Source organism: Tetrao urogallus (assembly GCF_951394365.1).
Source record: "Tetrao urogallus genome assembly, chromosome: 2".
Lineage (NCBI taxonomy): Eukaryota > Metazoa > Chordata > Aves > Galliformes > Phasianidae > Tetrao > Tetrao urogallus.
In genome coordinates, this window is record NC_136814.1 from 107,652,971 (window position 1) to 107,673,035 (window position 20,065).

Consider the following 20,065-nt stretch of genomic DNA (forward strand, 5'->3'; position numbering starts at 1 on the left):
GAGCAAAGCATGATGGGAACTATAGCCTGTAACTGCAAAGACCCCCTCCCCGCTTTCCCGAGCCCATGCCGGATAATACAGCACAAACATCCACCAACCCCTCCAGCGCCTCACCCTGCCCAAAGACTCACCACCCTGCCCAAAGACTCACCACCCCGCCGCCTGCTGAGCGTTCCCACCGCCACCGATTCGCGTCAGCCCATAGAGCCGTTAGCAAACCGTACCCCGCGCGCAAACCGGCGCATGCGCATTGGCAGGCACCGCCCCCCGCGTAGAAGGGCGGGCACAGGGCGGGAATACGCGCATGCACACTGCCTCTCGACGCGCATGCGCAGTGCTGCGAGAGGTGCGGGTGCCGTGAGGGGGCTGACAGCAGGTAGCGGGGCTGTAGGGGCCGGGGTGGCTTTGGGGTCTGTCCCGATCCTTCCAGTTCTCCCATTCTCCCCGCCGAATAGGGCTGGGAGCCCTCAGGGACGCCTCAAATCGGCGTCCTCACTCCTATTGGCCGCTGAAGGGGTGTGTATAGGGCGGGCTGTGGGACCAAACGGAACTTTGTGGTGTCTGCTGCCTGGGTAGGTGTATGTGAGGAAATGGGGTTTCACAGAATGGTTTGGGTTGGAAGGGACCTCAAGGATCACGAAGCCCCAAACCCCCTGTGCCATGCAGGGCCACCAGCCTTCACATTTCATAGCAGCCCAGGCTGCCCAGGGCCCCATCCAACCTGGCCTTGAACACCTCCAGGGATGGACGGGGCATCACAGCCTCTCTGGGCAGCTGTTCCAACACCTCACCACTCTCATAGCACAGAACTTCCCCCTGACATTCAACCTCAATCTTCCCTCCCTCAACTTCAAACCATTTCCCCTTGTCCTGCAGTTATCAACCCTTTGAAAGAGTTGATTCCTATTTGGTCAAATGAATGCTGAAAGCTCTAGTACTGTGTTCAGTTGTGGGCCACGCATTGCAAGAAAAACATGGAGGCCCTGGAGCGTGTTCAAAGTAGGGCAACAGATCTGTGAGGGATGTGGAGCATAGGTGTTATGGGGAGTGGCTGAGGGATCTGGGATTGTTCAGTCTGGAGAAGGGGAGATTCAAGGGAGACCTTATTGCTTTCTACAACTCACTGAGGGGAGGTTGTGGTGAGGTGGGTGTCAGCCTCTGCTCCCAGGTGGCAGCTATAAGAACAAGAGCTAATGGCCTCAAGTTGCACTAGGGGAGATTCAGGTTGGATATTAGGAAATATTTATTCTCCAGAAGAGTGGTAATACATTGAAAGAGGCTGCACAGGGAAGTGGTGGAGTTACTGTCCCTTGAGGTGTTCAGGAACCGTGTAGATGTGTCAGATAGGGACATGGTTTCATGGGCGTGGTAGTGATGGGTTGGACTCGATAATTAGTGAGGATTTTCCAACCTTAATGATTCTGTGATGCTATGACTTTCACTGGCTGGTTAATGATGGTGTTGTTTAGGGGCCAAAATAAATTACGTATTTCATGTGTGGCTGTAGATGAGTTGCAGGAATGTCTTCCCTTGCTAGAAGAAAATGTAGGATTTTTCCTCAACTCTATTTTGCGCTGTCTGATTGAATGGGAAGGGAAAAGGATGTCTGTCAAATCAAGAAGTAAATAATATGCTTTTGTTTATTCCTGAGTAATTGTTTTGGCTTTAGCAAATTGCTTGAGCTGTCATGCACACTTCTCCCATGTCAGATTTATATGATAAGGTGAAATATGTGGTTTTAATCCCTTCAGCTCACACCATACTGGCCACCCATTGGGTCAAACATGCTGAGAGCCAAGGATGCTCTTCTGTGCCTGCAGTCCTGCCGTTGCTTCTGCCCAACACAGCTTCCAGCCTGCAGGCTCACATGGCGCTCACTGCACCGTCAGCCACTGCACCCTGAATGGGCTGCCCTTGCTGAAAAGCAGCTGAAAGGCAAGAATCCAAAGGATTTAATTTGGCATACCCCAGAGGGGATCGACATCAAGCCCTTGTACTCTAAAAGGGACACAGAAGACTTTCCTGAGGAGCTGCCAGGGGTGAAACCTTTCACTCGCGGACCCTACCCAACCATGTACACATACAGGCCGTGGACCATCCGCCAGTATGCTGGCTTCAGCACTGTGGAGGAGAGCAACAGGTTCTACAAGGACAACATTAAAGGTAAGACAGCTGTGCTGGGAGGAGACATCACCGAGCTAAACAATAGGAAACATTCACATGAAGAATTGTATGGCAAATGTGATTATGAAGCCCTGTGAGTTTTCATTTCTGACGGGTTCTTCCCAATGGTACTGGATCGTTTCTGAAACTCTCTTTACTTCATTTTACTATTGAGATGGAAAGATGAACAAGTTAAATGCTATCTGTTGCTACTTTGACTTGACGCTGACAAAATTTGGCAGCATCCCAGGGTCCAAAGAGTAGAGAGTTCATGGAACGTTCACTCTTATTTTGTGAGCATGTAGTAGCTTGTAGAGACAAAAAAAATCTGAGCTTGGTCAGTTAGGTTTCTGAGATCAGTTCGTTCTGGCATCTTGGGTTCCCATCTCGTATTGTCAGTTTTAAACTCACATAAATACATACGTGTTGTGGCATTTGTGCTGCACTAGTAAGGCCAGCTTCATAAAAGATTGGTGTTTTCATTACTTGAGAGCAGTTTCCCCAGTATTTCTGCAGAGGGTTTTGCTTTGCAGCACTATTAGGTATTTTCACTTGTAAAAGTCTCTGAGTCTGCTCTCTCTTACAGCTGAAAGTTGTCACTGTACTTCAGGGCTAACACTAGTTTTTAAGTGAGCAATAGAGGCTGATATCTGACAGCTAAGAGTTCTGCTGATGATAAAGAAGCTGATTGGCAAAGGAATGAAGTGTAGTTTCTTCAGGAGCTGCAGTGCTGATGGATGTCTGGGATTTGTAGAGTTTCAGGTACTGGTTCCACATCTCAGCAACAAGGAGCTCTAACTGTCTGGTTCCCTGCTCTGTATGGACAATTTTCTCTCACTGCATATGTCATTTGAGCCACGGCAATGGTCTGTATTCATATGTTTTATTTGTAGTAAAGAGAAGTTAATGTGGTGTGATTTATCACACTGTGTTTCCAGCTAAGCAGTATTTCTGTTTGCAAACCCTGATACTACCTGTGTATACACATTTATAATTTGTGGCTCAGTAATACATTTGGTCAGCTAAGCTTTTCAAGTTGAAAATCACCATTTATTAGATGACTTGGGAGAAATCTGAGCAGGAAGCAACAAAAAATGGGTTTACTGTACAAACCTGAGTGGTGGAAAATAAACTGAATAAAATTAGATCAATCAGAGAATGGCCCGGGTTGGAAGAGACCTCAAGGATCACGAAGCTCCAACCCCCCTGTGCCATGCAGGGCCACCAGCCTTCACATTTAATACCAGACCAGGCTGCTCAGGGCCCCATCCAACCTGGCCTTGAACACCTCCAGGGATGGACGGGGCATCACAGCCTCTCTGGGCAGCTGTTCCAGCACCTCACCACTCTCACAGCACACAACTTCCCCTGACATCCAACCTCAGTCTGCCCTCCTTCAACTTCAAACCATTTCCGCTTCTCCTGCTGTTACCTATCCTTTCAAAGAGTTGAGATCCAGTTCTAATGCAGCTGTTTAACACTTCTGAATCTTTTTTTTTCCTTTTTTTTTTTTTCTTTTCTTCACTTAGCTGGCCAACAGGGATTGTCTGTTGCTTTTGATTTAGCCACCCATCGTGGCTATGATTCAGATAACCCACGAGTTCGAGGTGATGTTGGAATGGCTGGAGTTGCCATCGATACGGTAGAAGACACCAAAATCCTTTTTGATGGAATTCCTTTAGAGAAAATGTCAGTTTCTATGACAATGAATGGGGCAGTCATCCCTGTGCTGGCAACGTTCATTGTAACTGGGGAAGAACAGGGAGTGCCTCAGGCCAAGCTGACAGGGACAATCCAGAACGACATACTGAAGGAGTTCATGGTCCGAAACACGTACATCTTCCCTCCAGAGCCATCAATGAGGATTATTGCTGACATCTTCCAGTACACCTCAAAGGTATTCATTGTTTAAGTGTGTTTACTTCATTTTTGTACTTGGTTGACTATTTATGAGGGGCTTTGCAGAACGAAGCAGAGAACAGAAAGACCTGTCATAGTGAACAAAGATGAGGTTGTGGAAGAAGATGGGAAGACAGATCAAGACAAATTAAGGTCTCAAATCATTTGCAAACATTTATAAATGTTAGGATTAAGTAAATTCAAATCCAAATCAGACAAGCCTGAAAAGACAGCAGGAAACTTGGATACAAGGAGTAGAGAGGCTTTTTGTTGTGCAGGGGGAGAAGCCACATAGTTAAGAAGCATTATTCAGCTGTTAGCAGGAGCAAGGAGGTAGAAAACCTAAAGGCCTTCTTCAGTGAAATAAAGCATAGAAAGCAGATAAGGAAAAGGGTGAATCCTTGATTTATGCCTGGAAGTTCAGTGCTACCAGTTGTTTTTTGAGTTGCATTTTCATAGGAGAGTTGGGACACTTTGAGGAAGAGAGTGACGATGAGAAATAATAAATAAAGCACAACAAATATTGAGAAGTAGTAAAAGCATGGGAATGTATGCGAAATAAACATCTGAAAAGAACAGTTAGCATGTTGTATTTGCAATCTACAAATAGTGGATTATTTGTGAGTGTTGTCAGCACAACTCTCAGGTTTTCTCCTCCCTTCTGCTGTAATACACGTTTTTTTATTTTTGCAGTATATGCCAAAATTTAATTCCATCTCAATCAGTGGATACCATATGCAAGAGGCAGGAGCTGATACCATTCTGGAATTGGCTTATACTATAGCAGATGGCTTGGAATACTGCAGAACTGGACTGAAAGCCGGCCTTACCATTGATGAGTTTGCACCAAGGTGAGCTAAATACAAAACTCATTTTGGGTAAAGTTCCTACAGTTGAATTTTAACCTTTTTCAGGATTTCTACACGTGCAAGTAATATTTGCAAGGCTCTTGCTGCAAATATATTTTACTACCTTTGAAACTTTGTAACAAAAAAACCAAACCAAAACAAAAAGAATATTTAGCTGGTCCAGACTACATCTGTTTTAATGGACCGAATAAAACTAATTTACAAGCCCAAGCATTGCCCAGGCTTGTTGTAATAGTTGGTTTGTGAATCAGTGAGAGGGTCTCTAAGCAGTTGTTGAAAGAGGTTCTAATGGAGTTATAGCTTTAGGACTGCAGAGTGACTTCTGCTCCTAAGTAGTTTGTGAGCAATAACCACACACATACAGTGTGTCCAGCATCTTTCCCCAGCATTGCAGTGCCAGTGTCTGTGTTAGTGATGTGCTGGAGCTCTTCTTCCCCCAGGGCTCCCCCTCATCAGACCCAGGGCACATCTTAGCAGTTCCAGAAGCCATAACCACTGGCAGTTTGCCTGCAGTTACCTTGTTTCAAAGACTGCTTATTGGCATAGATGTGTGTCTTCTGTAGCAAATGGCAGCAGTGTCCAGGAATATTCCTATCACTTCACGTGAATCTGTAAAATTAAATTAATCGGGGGCCTTGCTGTAGGTCTTGTCCTTTACTGAAATTGAGTTTTTAGATTGGTTTAATGTTTTATCCTGTTTTTGTACTCTTATTACAGGCTCTCCTTCTTCTGGGGAATTGGCATGAACTTCTATATGGAAATAGCTAAGCTTCGAGCAGGGAGGAAGCTATGGGCTCACTTGATAGAGAAAAAGTTCAATTCCAAGAATCCCAAATCTCTGCTGCTTAGAGCTCACTGTCAGACTTCAGGCTGGTCACTCACTGAGCAGGTTAGGAATTGTACTCTATTTCCTAATTAAAATATGTTCTCGTGGTGTATATCTTAAAGAGGGCTGTTACAGGCATCTGCATTGAGTGATTCTTCACTGGCTTAGGGCACAGGTTACCCAGTTACCCCTCTGTGAGGATCATGATAGTTCTTCTTTTACTCTGAAGGTTTCTGCACTCAATGCAGCTGTTGAAATGTCTGAAGAAAGCCGAGAAAAATCTTAACCTAAATGCTAAAATTGCATTTTGTGGTATTGACTTGCTTTTTGTGCATACTACTCCAGATTATCTGTTGCATCCACTGATGTATCTGTGAATTTGCTACAAGCAAATTTCAACAGTGGCTCCAACCTTTGTGTAATACTATCATTAGAGAAATTACTGAACATATGTGGCTCCAAAATGGATCTTGACTCGTGACCTGTTCTCCAAATGTGCTCTGAGACTTTGGTATTCTGGGGTGGAGGGATTCCACCGTCTCTACTTTGAATTAATTATTTGTAACACAACTCGATATCCATTGAGCTTTGCTTTATTATTGTGACCGATTTCATTGTACATCAATAATTCTGGCTTGCTTTATTGATTAATCTCTTTGCCTGAAATAGTGTTGAGCGATACATCCATTTCATTGGATGTCTCCCATTTTTTCAGCTTTTGGTACGATTACAGTTCTTCTGTTGGGAATTTTGCAATCATTTATGTGCAGCAGTGTTTGTGAAATCAATATACCTCAGCCCTGTGCCAGAAGCTTTGACCTTTAGAACCTTCCTTTTCTTTCCAGGATCCCTTTAACAATGTTATTCGCACTACAATTGAAGCAATGGCTGCAGTGTTTGGAGGCACCCAGTCACTGCATACAAATTCATTTGATGAAGCTTTGGGTTTGCCTACAGTGAAGAGTGCTCGCATTGCTCGCAATACACAGATCATAATACAGGAGGAGTCAGGGATTCCAAAAGTGGCAGACCCCTGGGGGGGATCCTACCTGATGGAGTGCCTCACCAATGATGTCTATGAGGCTGCTTTGAAGGTTGGTTTGCACGCCGTTTTATGTTTTGTAGGAAAATTGCAGCTATAGAATTTTTGAGAGATGACTGTTCATATCTTGGTAATTTCTTAGGGAGGAATTATTTAACCCTTAATCTTCAGTGGTTTTTCTTTTGTAGATGAACTTTATAAAAGTGTATATACAGTGTTGAGAGAGATGCATCAGCATTTCAGCAGACTACCTTCAGAAAGGAAATATTTCATTGTAGGACAGATAATGAAAATATTTTGCACTCTGAAGTCTCCTAATTTTAGAGAATCTGTGTTTTCTGTGTATGTTTAAAGAAAAAAAATGGGGAGTCTGAAGAAGAAATGATCAAACCATCCTACTTAGGTACATGCAGAACAGGATCTCCAGGGAACCAAGCCTGCTGGAGTTCCAGAAGTGTTTGGACAACACTCTCAGACGTGGGCTGATTTTTTGGATGATCCTATGTGGAACCAGGAGTTGGACTTGATCTTTTTAGAACTCACTATGTTTTTTGATTGATGTCTACTTGTGTGTGTGTTACTCTGCTTCATATTTAGAAACTAGAGGTTATTGGAAGCCAAATTTTATAGCCGTGTAAGGAGGCAGAAAATTGTTTGGCCAATGCAGAATTTTTGCTGTTGTTGTTCTATTGATTCAGAATCTTTTTTATTTTTTTCAAATAATATATTTCATTTGTCAGTTATTAGTTGCATGTCAAAGGCATAGCCCAAGAGTAGCCTGACTGGTGGCAGTCCTGAATAAAACTGTCCACCTTTATGTGGAGCTGTTGGATTGGATCCAGAGAAGGGCCACAAAGATGCTCAGAGGGCTAGAGCATCCTTATGAAGAAAGGTTGGGAAAGCTTGGTGTGTTCAGCCTGGAGAAGACTGGGGGAAACCTCATTCAGTACTTGTAGGGAGCTCATAAGCAGGAGAGAGAGCAGCTTATTGGGCTTACATTGGCAGCTTACATGGGCAGATAGCGATAGGACAAGGTGGAATGGGTTTAAACTAAAAGAGGGGAGATTTAGATGAGATGTCAGGAGGTAATTTTTTGCTCAGAAGCCAACGAGGCAGTGGCAGAGGTTGCCCAGGGAAGTGTGGGTGCTCCAACCCTGGAAGCATTCAAGGCCAGGTTGGGTGGGACCCTGGGTTTCCACAGCAGAGAGGTTTGGACTAGATGGGCTTTAAGGTTCCTCCCAACCCAAGCCATTCTGTGTTTAGCCTACAGGTAAACAGTGATTCTGCCTTTAAGCAAAAGTGCCAAATCCTAACATCAATTAATGAACTAATACAGGATCAAACACTGGGCTGGCACCAAGCAGATTGCTGTCTGTAGTGGGGTGCACTGGCAGGTGTCTTTTAGGACTGTGTTAATTAAGATGCTTCCAGACAGTACCAAGCACGGTCTGATGACCACTCTTTGTAGGTAGTTTGAACACAGTAGTTTAGAGTTGAATGGGCTTTTGTATGAGAGTTGGACCATGTCGCAGCACTTGTCTTCAGGATCTGGCAAATGGCCCTGGCTTTTTTTAGTTCATTAACCTGACAGGCAAAAGTCAGTGCAGAATCAAGGTCTCCAATTTTAGTCCTTCGTGAAGGGGAAACAACAACTGTTTGTGGTTGAATGTGCCTTGCACTGTTACTGAATTCATGGAGTTTTGGTTGTGCAACTGCAAAGCTTGTTTTGTGAACCTTACTAATCCTCTTTTTTTCCATCTTCTGCATTTCCCAGCTCATTGAGGAGATTGAAGAAATGGGTGGAATGGCCAAAGCTGTCGCTGAGGGAATTCCCAAACTTCGTATTGAAGAGTGTGCAGCCCGAAGGCAAGCCAGGATTGACTCTGGTAGGGAGCAAGAAGGCAAAAGAAGGGAACTTTTGTTTTTTTCCTGCTTTCTTTTTGAGGTAGTACGTTTAAACTGCTGCTCCTGAGTGTAAAACTGTGACAGCCAGCAGGTGGCAGTGTTGAATGCATCTGGCCAAGAGGCTCCGTTTCCTTGAGAGCCGTTTATTTGTCCTGAAGACCAGAAAAATCATTTCATTTTAACAGTCACTTCATATTAGGAGATGATGCAGTTCTTTATTTGTGTATAGATACATAAACACAGACAGTGAGTGTCTGTGGAGGTGTGTGTATGTGCAACTGTGTACACTTATACACATATGTATGTGTGCAGGAAATGTGTGTGAGTGTGTACATGTATGTTTATTACCTCTGTTCAGTTTTTCTGGTCTGCAGGGATAACTTGAACAGGAAAGAAGTTCGATGAACCTTTTTTTGAGTATAAATTTGAAGCAGGTTCTTGACCAGTCAAGAGTGATCAGTACAATCCTGTTTCTTCTCCCAAGATGGATTACTTCATCCTACTTTGAAAAGAGGAGTAACGCTGTGAAGCACTGCAGATAAAATGCTTGCTAAGTCCATACTGGCTGAAAACTAAAATGCAGGTTTTGAACACAATAATTTTAATACACAAAGCTGGCTTTCACTTATTTGTTTGCTAAAATCAGAAAAGCAGTGTAGAGGACAAACACTTTTGTTGAGTCCTTTAAGAATCAGTTATGGAAACTCAAAAAGAGAAAATAGCAAACGTGTCTTAGTGAGTCACTACTAAATGAGCCTGAAAGACAAATATTCTGTTTCAAATTGTTTTCTGCCCAGTGTTAAGTGTGCTGAATGTTCATGCATATAATCATCTCTTACAGTAAAGTGTGGGAAATAGACTTAAATCCTTCCTGTATTTCTTAAAGTATTTGAAATGTTATAAAGGAAAGCACTGTGTTTTATTGCTTAAAATGTTCTTGTTGTATAAACATTGTGTCTTTTCACACTAATTTGCACATATATCCTAAATTTTTTTGTGTTTCCACTGGAAATAGGTTCTGAAGTAATTGTTGGAGTAAACAAATATCAGCTAGAAAAAGAGGAGGCAGTTGAAGTTCTGGCTATTGATAATTCTTCAGTCCGTAACAAGCAGATTGAGAAGATTAATAAGGTGGGAAATACCTTCTTAAAAATGAAGGCTGTTACAATTGCAAATAGAACTTAGGTAAACATTACAGAAAATGTGGCTTCCCTAAAGCATGACCCTTAAATCTGTTTGGATCCACTCTAGTTGTCAGTGGAGAAGTTGGATTTCTGTTCATTAATTTCAGTAGAGTGATGGAAACCCCCCAGGAAACGAAGTAGCAACAAAACCATTTTTGTTTAACTTTTGTTCATTTGGTGTTGATCATTGCCTTTCAGACAGTCTCATGAGGATATGGATTTCAAAACTGAGACAGACAACAGCTATGCCATGTTTTGCACTCAAAGCACATAACATTTCTTACTAAGGCTGAATATTTTTCTTCTGCACTTCAGGTGAAGGCCAGCAGAGACCCCGCAGCAGCTCAGCGATGCCTTGATGCTCTAACACAGTGTGCAGCCACAGGTGAAGGCAATATCCTGGCTCTTGCAGTGGAAGCAGCACGTTCAAGGTATTAGAGATAAGGGTGAAAATCCAGCTGCTATTTAAAAACTGGTTGTTCATTTTCAGGGGGAAGTTTTTTGCTATGAGAGTGGTGAGGTGCTGGAACAGCTGCCCAGAGAGGCTGTGATGCCCCATCCATCCCTGGAGGTGTTCAAGGCCAGGTTGGATGGGGCCCTGGGCAGCCTGGGCTGCTCTGAAAGGTGGAGGTTGGTGGCCCTGCATGGCACGGGGGGGTTGGAGCTTCGTGATCCTTGAGGTCCTTTCCAACCCAAACCACTCTGTGATTCTGTAATTCATCTTTCAACTATTTTGGGGTATGGTGTCAGTGAGGTTGGTCTTGAGGTCTTTCGGATTTTATTTTGGAGATGGCAGCAAACACAGACTTGTGCATATGATATTGTAAGACTGTTGCATTTTACAGTCTCTTGAAGCTATGCTTGAATTTCTACTGAAGAACAAGGGGAATATGAAGTATCTCATCTGAAATGATGTTGTACACAAGAGTTGTGTTGTTTCAGGCTCAGAATCTTAGCAGTTTTGAGATAGAACTGCCTTTTTCTGCCACCCTGCCATTTCATAGGTCAGGGAGCTTGAGAAGCGACTGAGATGTGAAAAGGGATGTGCACAATCCTAACACGGTCTGTTGCTTCATCTTTTCCTGCACCAGAGCTTGGTGTGAAAATGTTTTTATCGTTGAAGGAGGATGTTTCCTTAGGCAGACAGCGCTGTAAAAGATCCTCTTGAATGGAGCAGTGAGGCTTCCTTTAGAACCCAATGGAAGATGGGTGGGTTTCTTTGGTTTTTTTTTTTTCACCTAAGGTGCTGTTAAGACTATTTTCTGCTTCAAAGTAAACATCAGTCTGTAGAATACAACATATCTGTCTGTTCCTTAATTAACTAAATGCCTCAGAAATGAACAAGCCAAAATCACTCATGTTTGGAATGCCTTCTTGCTTGTTCTCAAGTTTCTTCATTCTCTTTTTTTTGAACACTAACAGCCACTCTTTGAATACATTTCTGTACAGCAGCATGTCTACCTATACCTGACTTTGAACTGTGGAGGTCACTGGAGGATAATGTTGGATTTACCAGGAATTCATGTCTTCTGTACCAAAATTGACAAATTACCCGCTAGTTTCTTTCCTTAGTGACCTTGTTTTTATTATCTGTCAAAGCATTAATGCTTTGTAAGCTGCAGATGTGAAACAAAATTTATCTCTGCCCTGAAGCCACGTAGGCTAAGTATGGGATGTGACCACAGAATGACTTCGTTATGGCATCTGATCGTGGAGTTTTGAGCAACCTGGGCTAGAGAGAGGTGTCCCTGCCTGTAGCAGAGTGGTTGGAACTTGGTGATCTTAAAGGTCCCTTCCAACCTAAACCATTCTGTGACTCTATAAAGAGTATCTGAAAGAGCACTGTATGTACTGTGAGCAAGGAGTTCTTCTATATAGGGCAACATGCAAAGAGATTTTCAAGAGAACACACTCAGTGTAGTCTGTTTCTTCATCTCTTGAAACTTTCATTTGTTTTTCTGCATAGAAGGAACAGAAGAGCACAACACAGGTATGCTTGCACGCGCTGCTCTTCGGTTTAAAACCAAATAAACTATACATACATGTTTCTTTTGCAAAAGAAGAGAAGGAAAAAGATTTGTTATTTTCTAGAGAAAGCAGTGTGTTCTGCCACAGTAAGCCTTTAGGCAGTTTTCACAGGAGTAAGTTGCCAGTGTTTATGGAGGATCTGTATCCATGTCAAGGCTGTGATGCAGGCTGTGATGTCTGGCATTGTGAGAGGGAGTCACTATTTCCAGATCCTATTTATCAGTCTGCTGCAGACTTGCTGTTCAGCCTTGAAGAAGTCTCTTAATCTAATGCTTATGCAGTCTGTTTTTCTACTTCTTTTATTAATATCAGACAACAGTAACATTAACAAGATTATTTTGATATTCTGAAAAACAAAAGCCAGTGTAACACAGGTAGTACTTGCTAAGCTTTCTGAGACCCCACAGATGCTGTGAAATGAAGATTTACACAGAGATGTCAGCAGGTTCTGATGCAGTCATGGACAGGTTGCTTTGTAACTAATGCTCTCTGTGGCATTACTAATAAAATAAATTCAAAGAGAGTTCCAGGCTAAGTCCAGTTCATCCATAAACTTATAGATAATATAAATCATCTATTACTTGACATTGGTTGCTTTTTTTGTGTATAATCTTCTGGAGTCCAGACTTGACTCCTTCTTATGCTAAAGAAGAAAATGAGCTACGAGAGATGGTTTAGTAGCTTGTGGCACTGATAGGAATGGGAGGGTGGTTGGACTAGATGATCTTGCAGGTCGTTTCCAACCTTGTGATTCTGTGATTCTGTGGGTAAGAGCAGAGAACTTTCAAAATATAACTCCAGAAGGTAAAGGGGGAGGGGAAATGACAAAAAGATGAAGCCTTTGTCTGTAACATGAGTAAAAATCTGCATGTCCAGCTTGCTGCTATTTTCGAGGCAAAGCGGGGAACCTGAAGACAGATACCTCAAAATAAGAGACCACCTTCAGGGATATGCATTAGAGATCTTGCTTACATGCTCAAGATAGGATTTTTGCTGTTTCTGCCATTTCACATTAATGTAGCTTTAGATTATAACTACTGTTAAGTTTGCTGAGTATGCTGCATGTGAGCCAGTGACAGAGTAGCAAAATAGCTGGGCAGCCACGGGAAGTAAAATACCTCTCTGAGATGTACAGGGGATCCAGTTAATACAGCGAAAATCCATCTGTTCTACTGGCTGTGTGGCAGACTGTGTAAGGTGGGCATCACACAGAACCGATCTGAAATGCAAACAGCAAAAGGAAACCTGCCTGCAGTTCATTGGTCATCCTCTTGTGAAGGTATATGGACAAGAAGTTGCACCAAATGTCCTTTGAGTCATTTGTATTAAAACCTTTCGAGTACCTCATCTCACCTAAGAGCAGCTTATAGGTGATAACATATTTTGTCTGACTGATCATTACTGATGATATATTTCATCAGGAGCTCGGTGGCATGCTGGCATATGGTGCCAGCTCCCAGTTCATTTCATACCACAAGGAAGCAGTTTGTTGTGATGCAGCTAAGTGAACTGCTGTTCCTCCACAGCTGTTTTCCCCTTCTAAGTAGACTCCTTTCCTCAGCATTTGGTTGTAGGCTCAATTGTTATTAGAACACAGCGTTGTCTTTCTGGGACAGTTCTGCATGTGAGATTTTACACGGAAGGGTGGAATCCATTAAGCACAAGATTTTAAATGCTTTGTAATACAAGCTGTTGTTTCATTTGTTTGTATGAGAAGGCAGCACAGCCTGGTTTGCTTCTGGCAATTGTGCTATAGCAGTAAAACGTGTATTATTTCTAGCACACACAGTGTCTCAAGTAGCAAACAAAGCTTGTTACTCGCATGGAAATCTCGGTCAATAAAATAGCTATGCTAGAAGCAGATAAGAAGTACTAAAATATAAACAGCAAAGTCAAGAGAAACAAATTCCAGTAAACGAGTTAGGTTGCAGTCTGCTTTTGTGTGTGTACTATTTCTTTTTTTTATTTTCTTGATATATATATTTTGACTTTTAGTATATGAGTCCAAATGCAGAATCCTGCAAGCTGAGCATTAAAAAATTCCCAGGTGAGAAAACTTGATTTAATTTCCTCAGTATTTTGCCATGTAACAGTCCCAGCTGCCTTGTCATATGTAAAGTCACTTCTCACATCAGCAGAACAGTATTTTCTTAAAAATACTCTTGCATGTTCCAGTAGTGAGATGCAAGTCAGACATCCAGAGTTGCAGGGCCACAGGGGAAGCGAGTGTAATTGATTTTTTTGCTCCTGCAGCAAGGCAAACAGTTGGGCTGCTGCCAGTTATTTCTGTATTCTGTTTCCATGTAAGCCTCCTGATAGCATCAATACTTTGTTTCTGCATCTTAGGTGCACCGTTGGAGAAATAACAGATGCAATGAAGAAGGTGTTTGGGGAGCACAAAGCCAGTGACCGAATGGTGAGCGGAGCTTACCGACAGGAGTTTGGGGAGAGCGATGAAATCCTTCATGCTATCAACAGGTGAGAAGGGCTTTGCAGGAAGCCAAGCACAGGGCTCACATTAGGTTTCCGTGCTACTGTGCCTTAAAAAAGCCCCATAACAAACCACCTGCGTGGGCATTCCCATACCTGTAAGCCAGTAAGCAGGGTAAGAAAAAATAACTGCCATAGGACAGAAGTCATCAGTTAATTGAACTAACACTGACATGGTTTTCTGCTCTGAGGATTTTGTTGAAACAGATGTGGTAGTCGTAGGGTTAAAAAGCTGAGAAACACTGTCTGAAATCCCCACACACTGGTTTGCTTTGTCTGAAGACTGTGTGACAGTAATGTCTACAAATATTTCCAATTATTCCTATTAGTAAAACCTGGTTTTGAGCTGCCCAAAAATTGTCCCTGCAGCTTCGTTCTTTACTGTTCCTAAAATTGTAAGGCTAAAATCTGCCTGGATATCAACCTAAAACTTCCTGTCTATGGTTGTTACTTTGTCATGTCACTAGGGAGAAAACATCAGAAGATGGCAATATGTGTGAAAGCAGTGAGTATTTGTGCCTTTTGGCAGCTTCTGCCTTTGCTGCTGTTCTCCTGAGTGAAGAGGCTGAATTGTTACAGTGGGCAGTGATGTAATATGGGCTGATGTGTCCCTGCTCTGTTGGGTATTATACATTAAAGAGTTATGGGATCTCTTGAAAGGGAATTTTTGGATGGCTTCACAGTGCTGATGTTTAGCCTAATTGAAAGGTCATTGTGCTGGCAGATCACACAGTCTTCTCTTATTTCAAATGTTTCTTTTGAATGTAAGTATTTATCATTAAGCCTTTACATGAAGCTGAACCTATTCCTTGAGAATCAAGAAGTAGTTTCTTTTTTGCATCTGCCATTATGTCAAAGTTCATGTGAACCAGCTAGTGTACATGGTATTGAAAGTAACTTTGCTACAAGCCACTTTTGCACAGGCCTTCAAAAGTGAAATTTCACACCTGCCCCTCTCTTAACTCAAGTCTTGGGGTGTACTGCCTTAGGTAGTCTTGGAGCACCAAAAAACTGTTTCTGTTAGGATTGAGCTTGTGGGTAATAAGAAAATAAAAATATGGAATAGAAAACAGAACAGAGAGAAAAATTGTAAGACTTCACAAATTAATGCAGATACTTACTGGTTGGAACTTAGGAACACAGAAGGCAGGCCCAACTCCTCCAGATCCTCAAGTAGAAGATTGGTTAGTCTTCTTCTTCTCTCAGCTCCTGTGATAGAATTCACTTCTAAACTGTGCGAGTGCTTTATTTACTGCTCTCACATGATGCATTTTCTGCTCCTAGCACAATCTACTGAGGCTGTTTAATTCTGTGCTGATAAATGCTTTGTCTCGAGTCATTCTTTTCCCCCAAACTAAACCCATGGATTCCTACAGTGACTAACCCAGTCAAGTCAGCATTTGGTTTCGAGATGCACCAAGTCCATACAGCTCCATCATTTAAAAGAGTACTGAGAACACTATAAGCAATATTAAAAAACTCCTTTTAGCAATGTTTCTGAGAAACAGTTGTCTTTGCTTCCTGCTCCAGGATAGATACTGGCAGTACATGGATAATGAGAGGTAAGGTGACAGATGAATCTCGGAGGCTGTGGTTACACAGTCACTTGTAATTCAACAGACATCTGAACTGTCACTAAGCAGAAGGGAGGCACTGGACACACACAGAATGGAAGCTGTACTAATCTTTTTCTGTGCTCCTGCATAGTGATGTACTACTGCACAGCACTTCTTGTGCCATGCTTCAACCTTTTGAACTAAATGCTCATAATTATTCTTAAAATCTAAGAGTTGTGTTTAAGTTGATGGTTATTCAGCTCATTAAACCCTCATAGAAAGCAGTATTTTTACCATTGCAAAGCAGAAAAGTAGTGGTTTTCTTCAAAAAAGAATATTTTATTGTTCCGAATAGTAAATACAAGGAATGGATTAGTAATCACATAACAATAGCTGTGCCAACTACATAAGCGAATGATGACTTGGAAGATCCTTTTATTTGAAGTACAGAAATTATGCTGCAATTGCAGCTAGTGCTTTTATTTCAGATTTGTGGAAATGCTTCTGGTGAATCTCAGTGACTGACAGTGATGTCATTCATGCTTTCCATCAGAGTTACCAAGTTCATGGATCGCGAGGGGCGCAGGCCCCGGATACTGGTTGCAAAGATGGGCCAAGATGGCCACGACAGAGGAGCTAAAGTTATTGCTACAGGATTTGCAGACATTGGCTTTGATGTGGACATAGGTCCCCTCTTCCAGGTATGACTGACTGAGCAGTGTTCAATCCCACGTCCTTCAGCAGCCAGGCCGGGGCAGTTAGCTGTGTGTAATCCTCTTTCCATACAGACTCCTCGCGAGGTGGCCCAGCAGGCTGTTGATGCAGATGTGCACTGTGTTGGTGTGAGCACACTGGCAGCAGGTCATAAAACTCTCGTGCCTGAACTCATCAAAGAACTCGATGCCCTCGACCGCCCAGACATTCTTGTCATATGCGGAGGTGTCATCCCACCCCAGGTAATGCACCAGCATCATCTCCACCTGTGCTAGTTTGAGCTGTTTCTTAGGTGCTCTGAATGTCAGAGGTGACATGCAGCACTGAAGGCTGCTGGGTGCCATCACCAGGTTCAGCACAGATCTGCAGGAAGGTCACACGGTGCTGTCACGTCTTGTTGATAGAGCTTTCTGTGCATCATGTCCTGGTTTAACTTACGTTGTTTGTTGGATGGAATATTAAGTTCTGCTGTGAGGAGACTAGCCTCGGGGAAGTGTTTTTCATGTTCTGTTAGTTTCAATTACCAGTACCTTGCATAATGCTGGTAAAGGTTAGCTCCCATCTGAAAGGAACTTATTACTTTCAGTAATGGTTCTGAAGAGGCACAGTGACTAAGAGTTATGGCTGATAGTGCTGCTGCAGGCTGCACATCTCATTCTCTAGTTAGCTTCTCCTGTTGTTCTCTGTCATCAGGCTTAGTCCCTCTCATTAACTATTCCTCCTAAGCTTGCTGGATTCCCTCGCAGTCAGATCTGTGTCTTTTTCCTACAGTTTTCTTTAGCTCATCTAGAATTTGCCCGGCAGTAACATCCCTAGGTTTGTCTTCTGTCTAGAGAGAGACAGATTCTAGAGAGAGAATCTAGATTCAGACTGATTTTGCATACAAATTTATTTTAACTTCCTTTTCCCTGACATTTTCCTTCTCTAACCAGTCAGGTACATAGTTCAGGATGGACAGACTTTTAAAATGTACCAATCTCCTAGGATTTTTCTAAGAGACAAATTATGTTCTGTCCATTAGGATATCACTAGCCTGTAGCTGAAAGACATGTAGAATATACTGTGTAGAAGTGAGAGAGGCTAGATAACTGCTTCTCCAATCACTTCAGAATTTCAGGCTGACTATAACATCAGAGTTACTTAGATTGCAGGGACCATGAGCAGCCAGTCACCTATTCCAAGCCTTTGTTCAAAGCAGCATTTTCAAAATTCGAAGGTAGATCAAATTTAGGTTATTCAGGGTCGCATCCATTTGACTTCTGATATTAGCCTGATGATAAACAAATAAGACCCTTGTTGTAGATGCTTTTTAGTATTTCTTTATTCCTCCAGTTACTGTATATTTTTGTCATTTCCCTTGATGCTCTGTTGCCTCTTGGGGAGTTGATGCATATTTTCTCAGGCCCGGCACATACAGTCACTGTGAAGGTCGATTTTCTGTTGCACTGTTAACTAAAGATCTCACATTTCTTTCTGGACAGGATTATGATTTCCTGCTTAAAGTTGGTGTTACCAAAGTGTTTGGCCCAGGGACTCGTATTCCTAAAGCAGCTGTCCAGGTATTGGATGATATTGAGAAATGCCTGGAGAAGAGGCAGCAGTCCATGTAATGCTGAAATGCAGCACTATTCACCCAGCCTTACGTTAATCACTTTGGGAATGTAATCATCAGCGAAGGACGGCCAGCCACGTTCCTTTGGTTCCCCACGACCTGGTGCTTTGTGCTTTCTAAGAAAGTTGTAAATTCTCTGCTTGTTCTGCTTGAGGATTATTTATGTATTTACCCACAAAAAAAAATTTATCTCTGAAACTATTAATTCAAGGAATCAAGGGAAGGAGGTGGGTTTGCTGTTGGTTTGGTGTTTTTTTTTTTTTCCTTTTTTAGATACACTGATAAATAAAATATCAGCTCAAGCTCTTTGGTTGACCTCTTTTGCATCCAGATAACCATTTGAATTTTGGAATCATGCATTTGGCAGGCATGGGAGTCTTCAGGCAAAATTACTAAAGTTCAGCAGAGATGTGATTGACTTAAGCAGCACTTTGGTGTTAATGTTAATCAGACTCAGCTCACTTTAGAAATAAGTAAGTAGATAAACATAGTTTTTCTAAGTTCATGGTTTTTTTAATAAGACAGTAATGTTGTGTCTGGCAGTAATCAATGTAGGAGCAGCTGTGCACCTTTTGCCTACATCATTGCTCCTATGCTTCACTTTTTCTCAAATAAATCATAGAATCAAAGAACAGACTGGGTTGAAAAGGACCACAATGATTGTCTCATTCCAACCCCTGCTGTGTGCAGGTCAGCAACCAGCAGCCCAGGCTGCCCAGAGCCACATCCAGCCTGGCCTTGAATGCCTGCAGGGATGGGGCATCCACAGCCTCCTTGGGCAACCTGTGCCAGTGCCTCACCACCCTCTGGGGGAAAAACTTCCTCCTCATATCCAACCTAAACCTCCTCTGTTTCAGTTTAAAACCATTCCCCTTGTCCCATCACCACCCACCCTCACAAACAGCCATTCCCCTCCTGTTTCAAGTGTCCCCCTCCCTTCAAGCACTGGAAGGCCACAATGAGGTCTCCCTGCAGCCTTCTCTACTCCAGGCTAAACAAGCCCAGTTCCCTCAACCTTTCCTCACAGCAGAGCTGCTCCAGCCCTCTGACATCTCAGTGCCTCCTCTGGACCCGCTCCCAGAGCTCCACGTCCTTCCTGTGCTGGGAGCCCCAGGCCTGGATGCAGTGCTGCAGATGGGGCCTCACAAGAGCTGAGCAGAGGGGGACGATCACCTCCCTGTCCCTGCTGGCCGCCCCTTTTTAATGCAGCCCAGAACACAGCTGGCCTTTGGGCTGCAGGCACACACTGCTGCCTCACGGCCAGCTCCTCATCCACCAGGACCCTCAGTCCTCTCCAGGGCTGCTCTCAGAGGGTTCTTCTCCCAGTCTGTATAAACACCTGGGATTGCCTCAAACCAAGTGCAGCCCCCTGCACTTGGCCTTATTGAACCTCATCAGGTTCACATGGCCCCCTCCTCCAGCCTGTCCCTCTGGATGGCTTCCCTTCCCTCCAGTGTCTCAGCTTGGTGTCATCTGCAAACTTGCTGAGGGTGCACTCAGTGACATTGTCTGTTATTGGTGAAGATGTTGAAGACCACTGGCCCCAAGACCGACCCCTGAGGGACACCAGTTGTGAAGTTCCTCTCAGTGGTCATTCTCACTTAATGCTGTACCTTTGTCCAGTACTGTTCTTGCTATAGCTGTTTATTTAACAGCTAGGCTTTCCTTAGGTAAATTCGTCCTCAACTCACCTTTTTTGCCTCCCCTCTAGAAGGAACTGAAAGAAATCCTTTGTTATGATGACACTATTTTTATTCTTTTCTTCCTATTTCTCTGC

General features: G+C 43.1%; 1 protein-coding gene across 1 annotated transcript; it reads left to right on the plus strand.

Moving 5' to 3' along the window:
* Positions 1 to 327: 327 nt before the first annotated feature.
* Positions 328 to 18,286, plus strand: MMUT (methylmalonyl-CoA mutase; the record flags this gene model as incomplete). Its single annotated transcript, XM_079550727.1, is given in 14 exon segments — positions 328 to 453; positions 456 to 482; positions 1,752 to 2,163; positions 3,693 to 4,060; positions 4,756 to 4,913; positions 5,649 to 5,820; positions 6,603 to 6,851; positions 8,574 to 8,685; positions 9,720 to 9,835; positions 10,204 to 10,319; positions 14,263 to 14,394; positions 16,516 to 16,663; positions 16,751 to 16,918; positions 18,158 to 18,286. Coding segments are annotated over 14 exon segments (2,433 nt in total).
* Between the last annotated feature and the right edge of the window lie 1,779 nt (positions 18,287 to 20,065).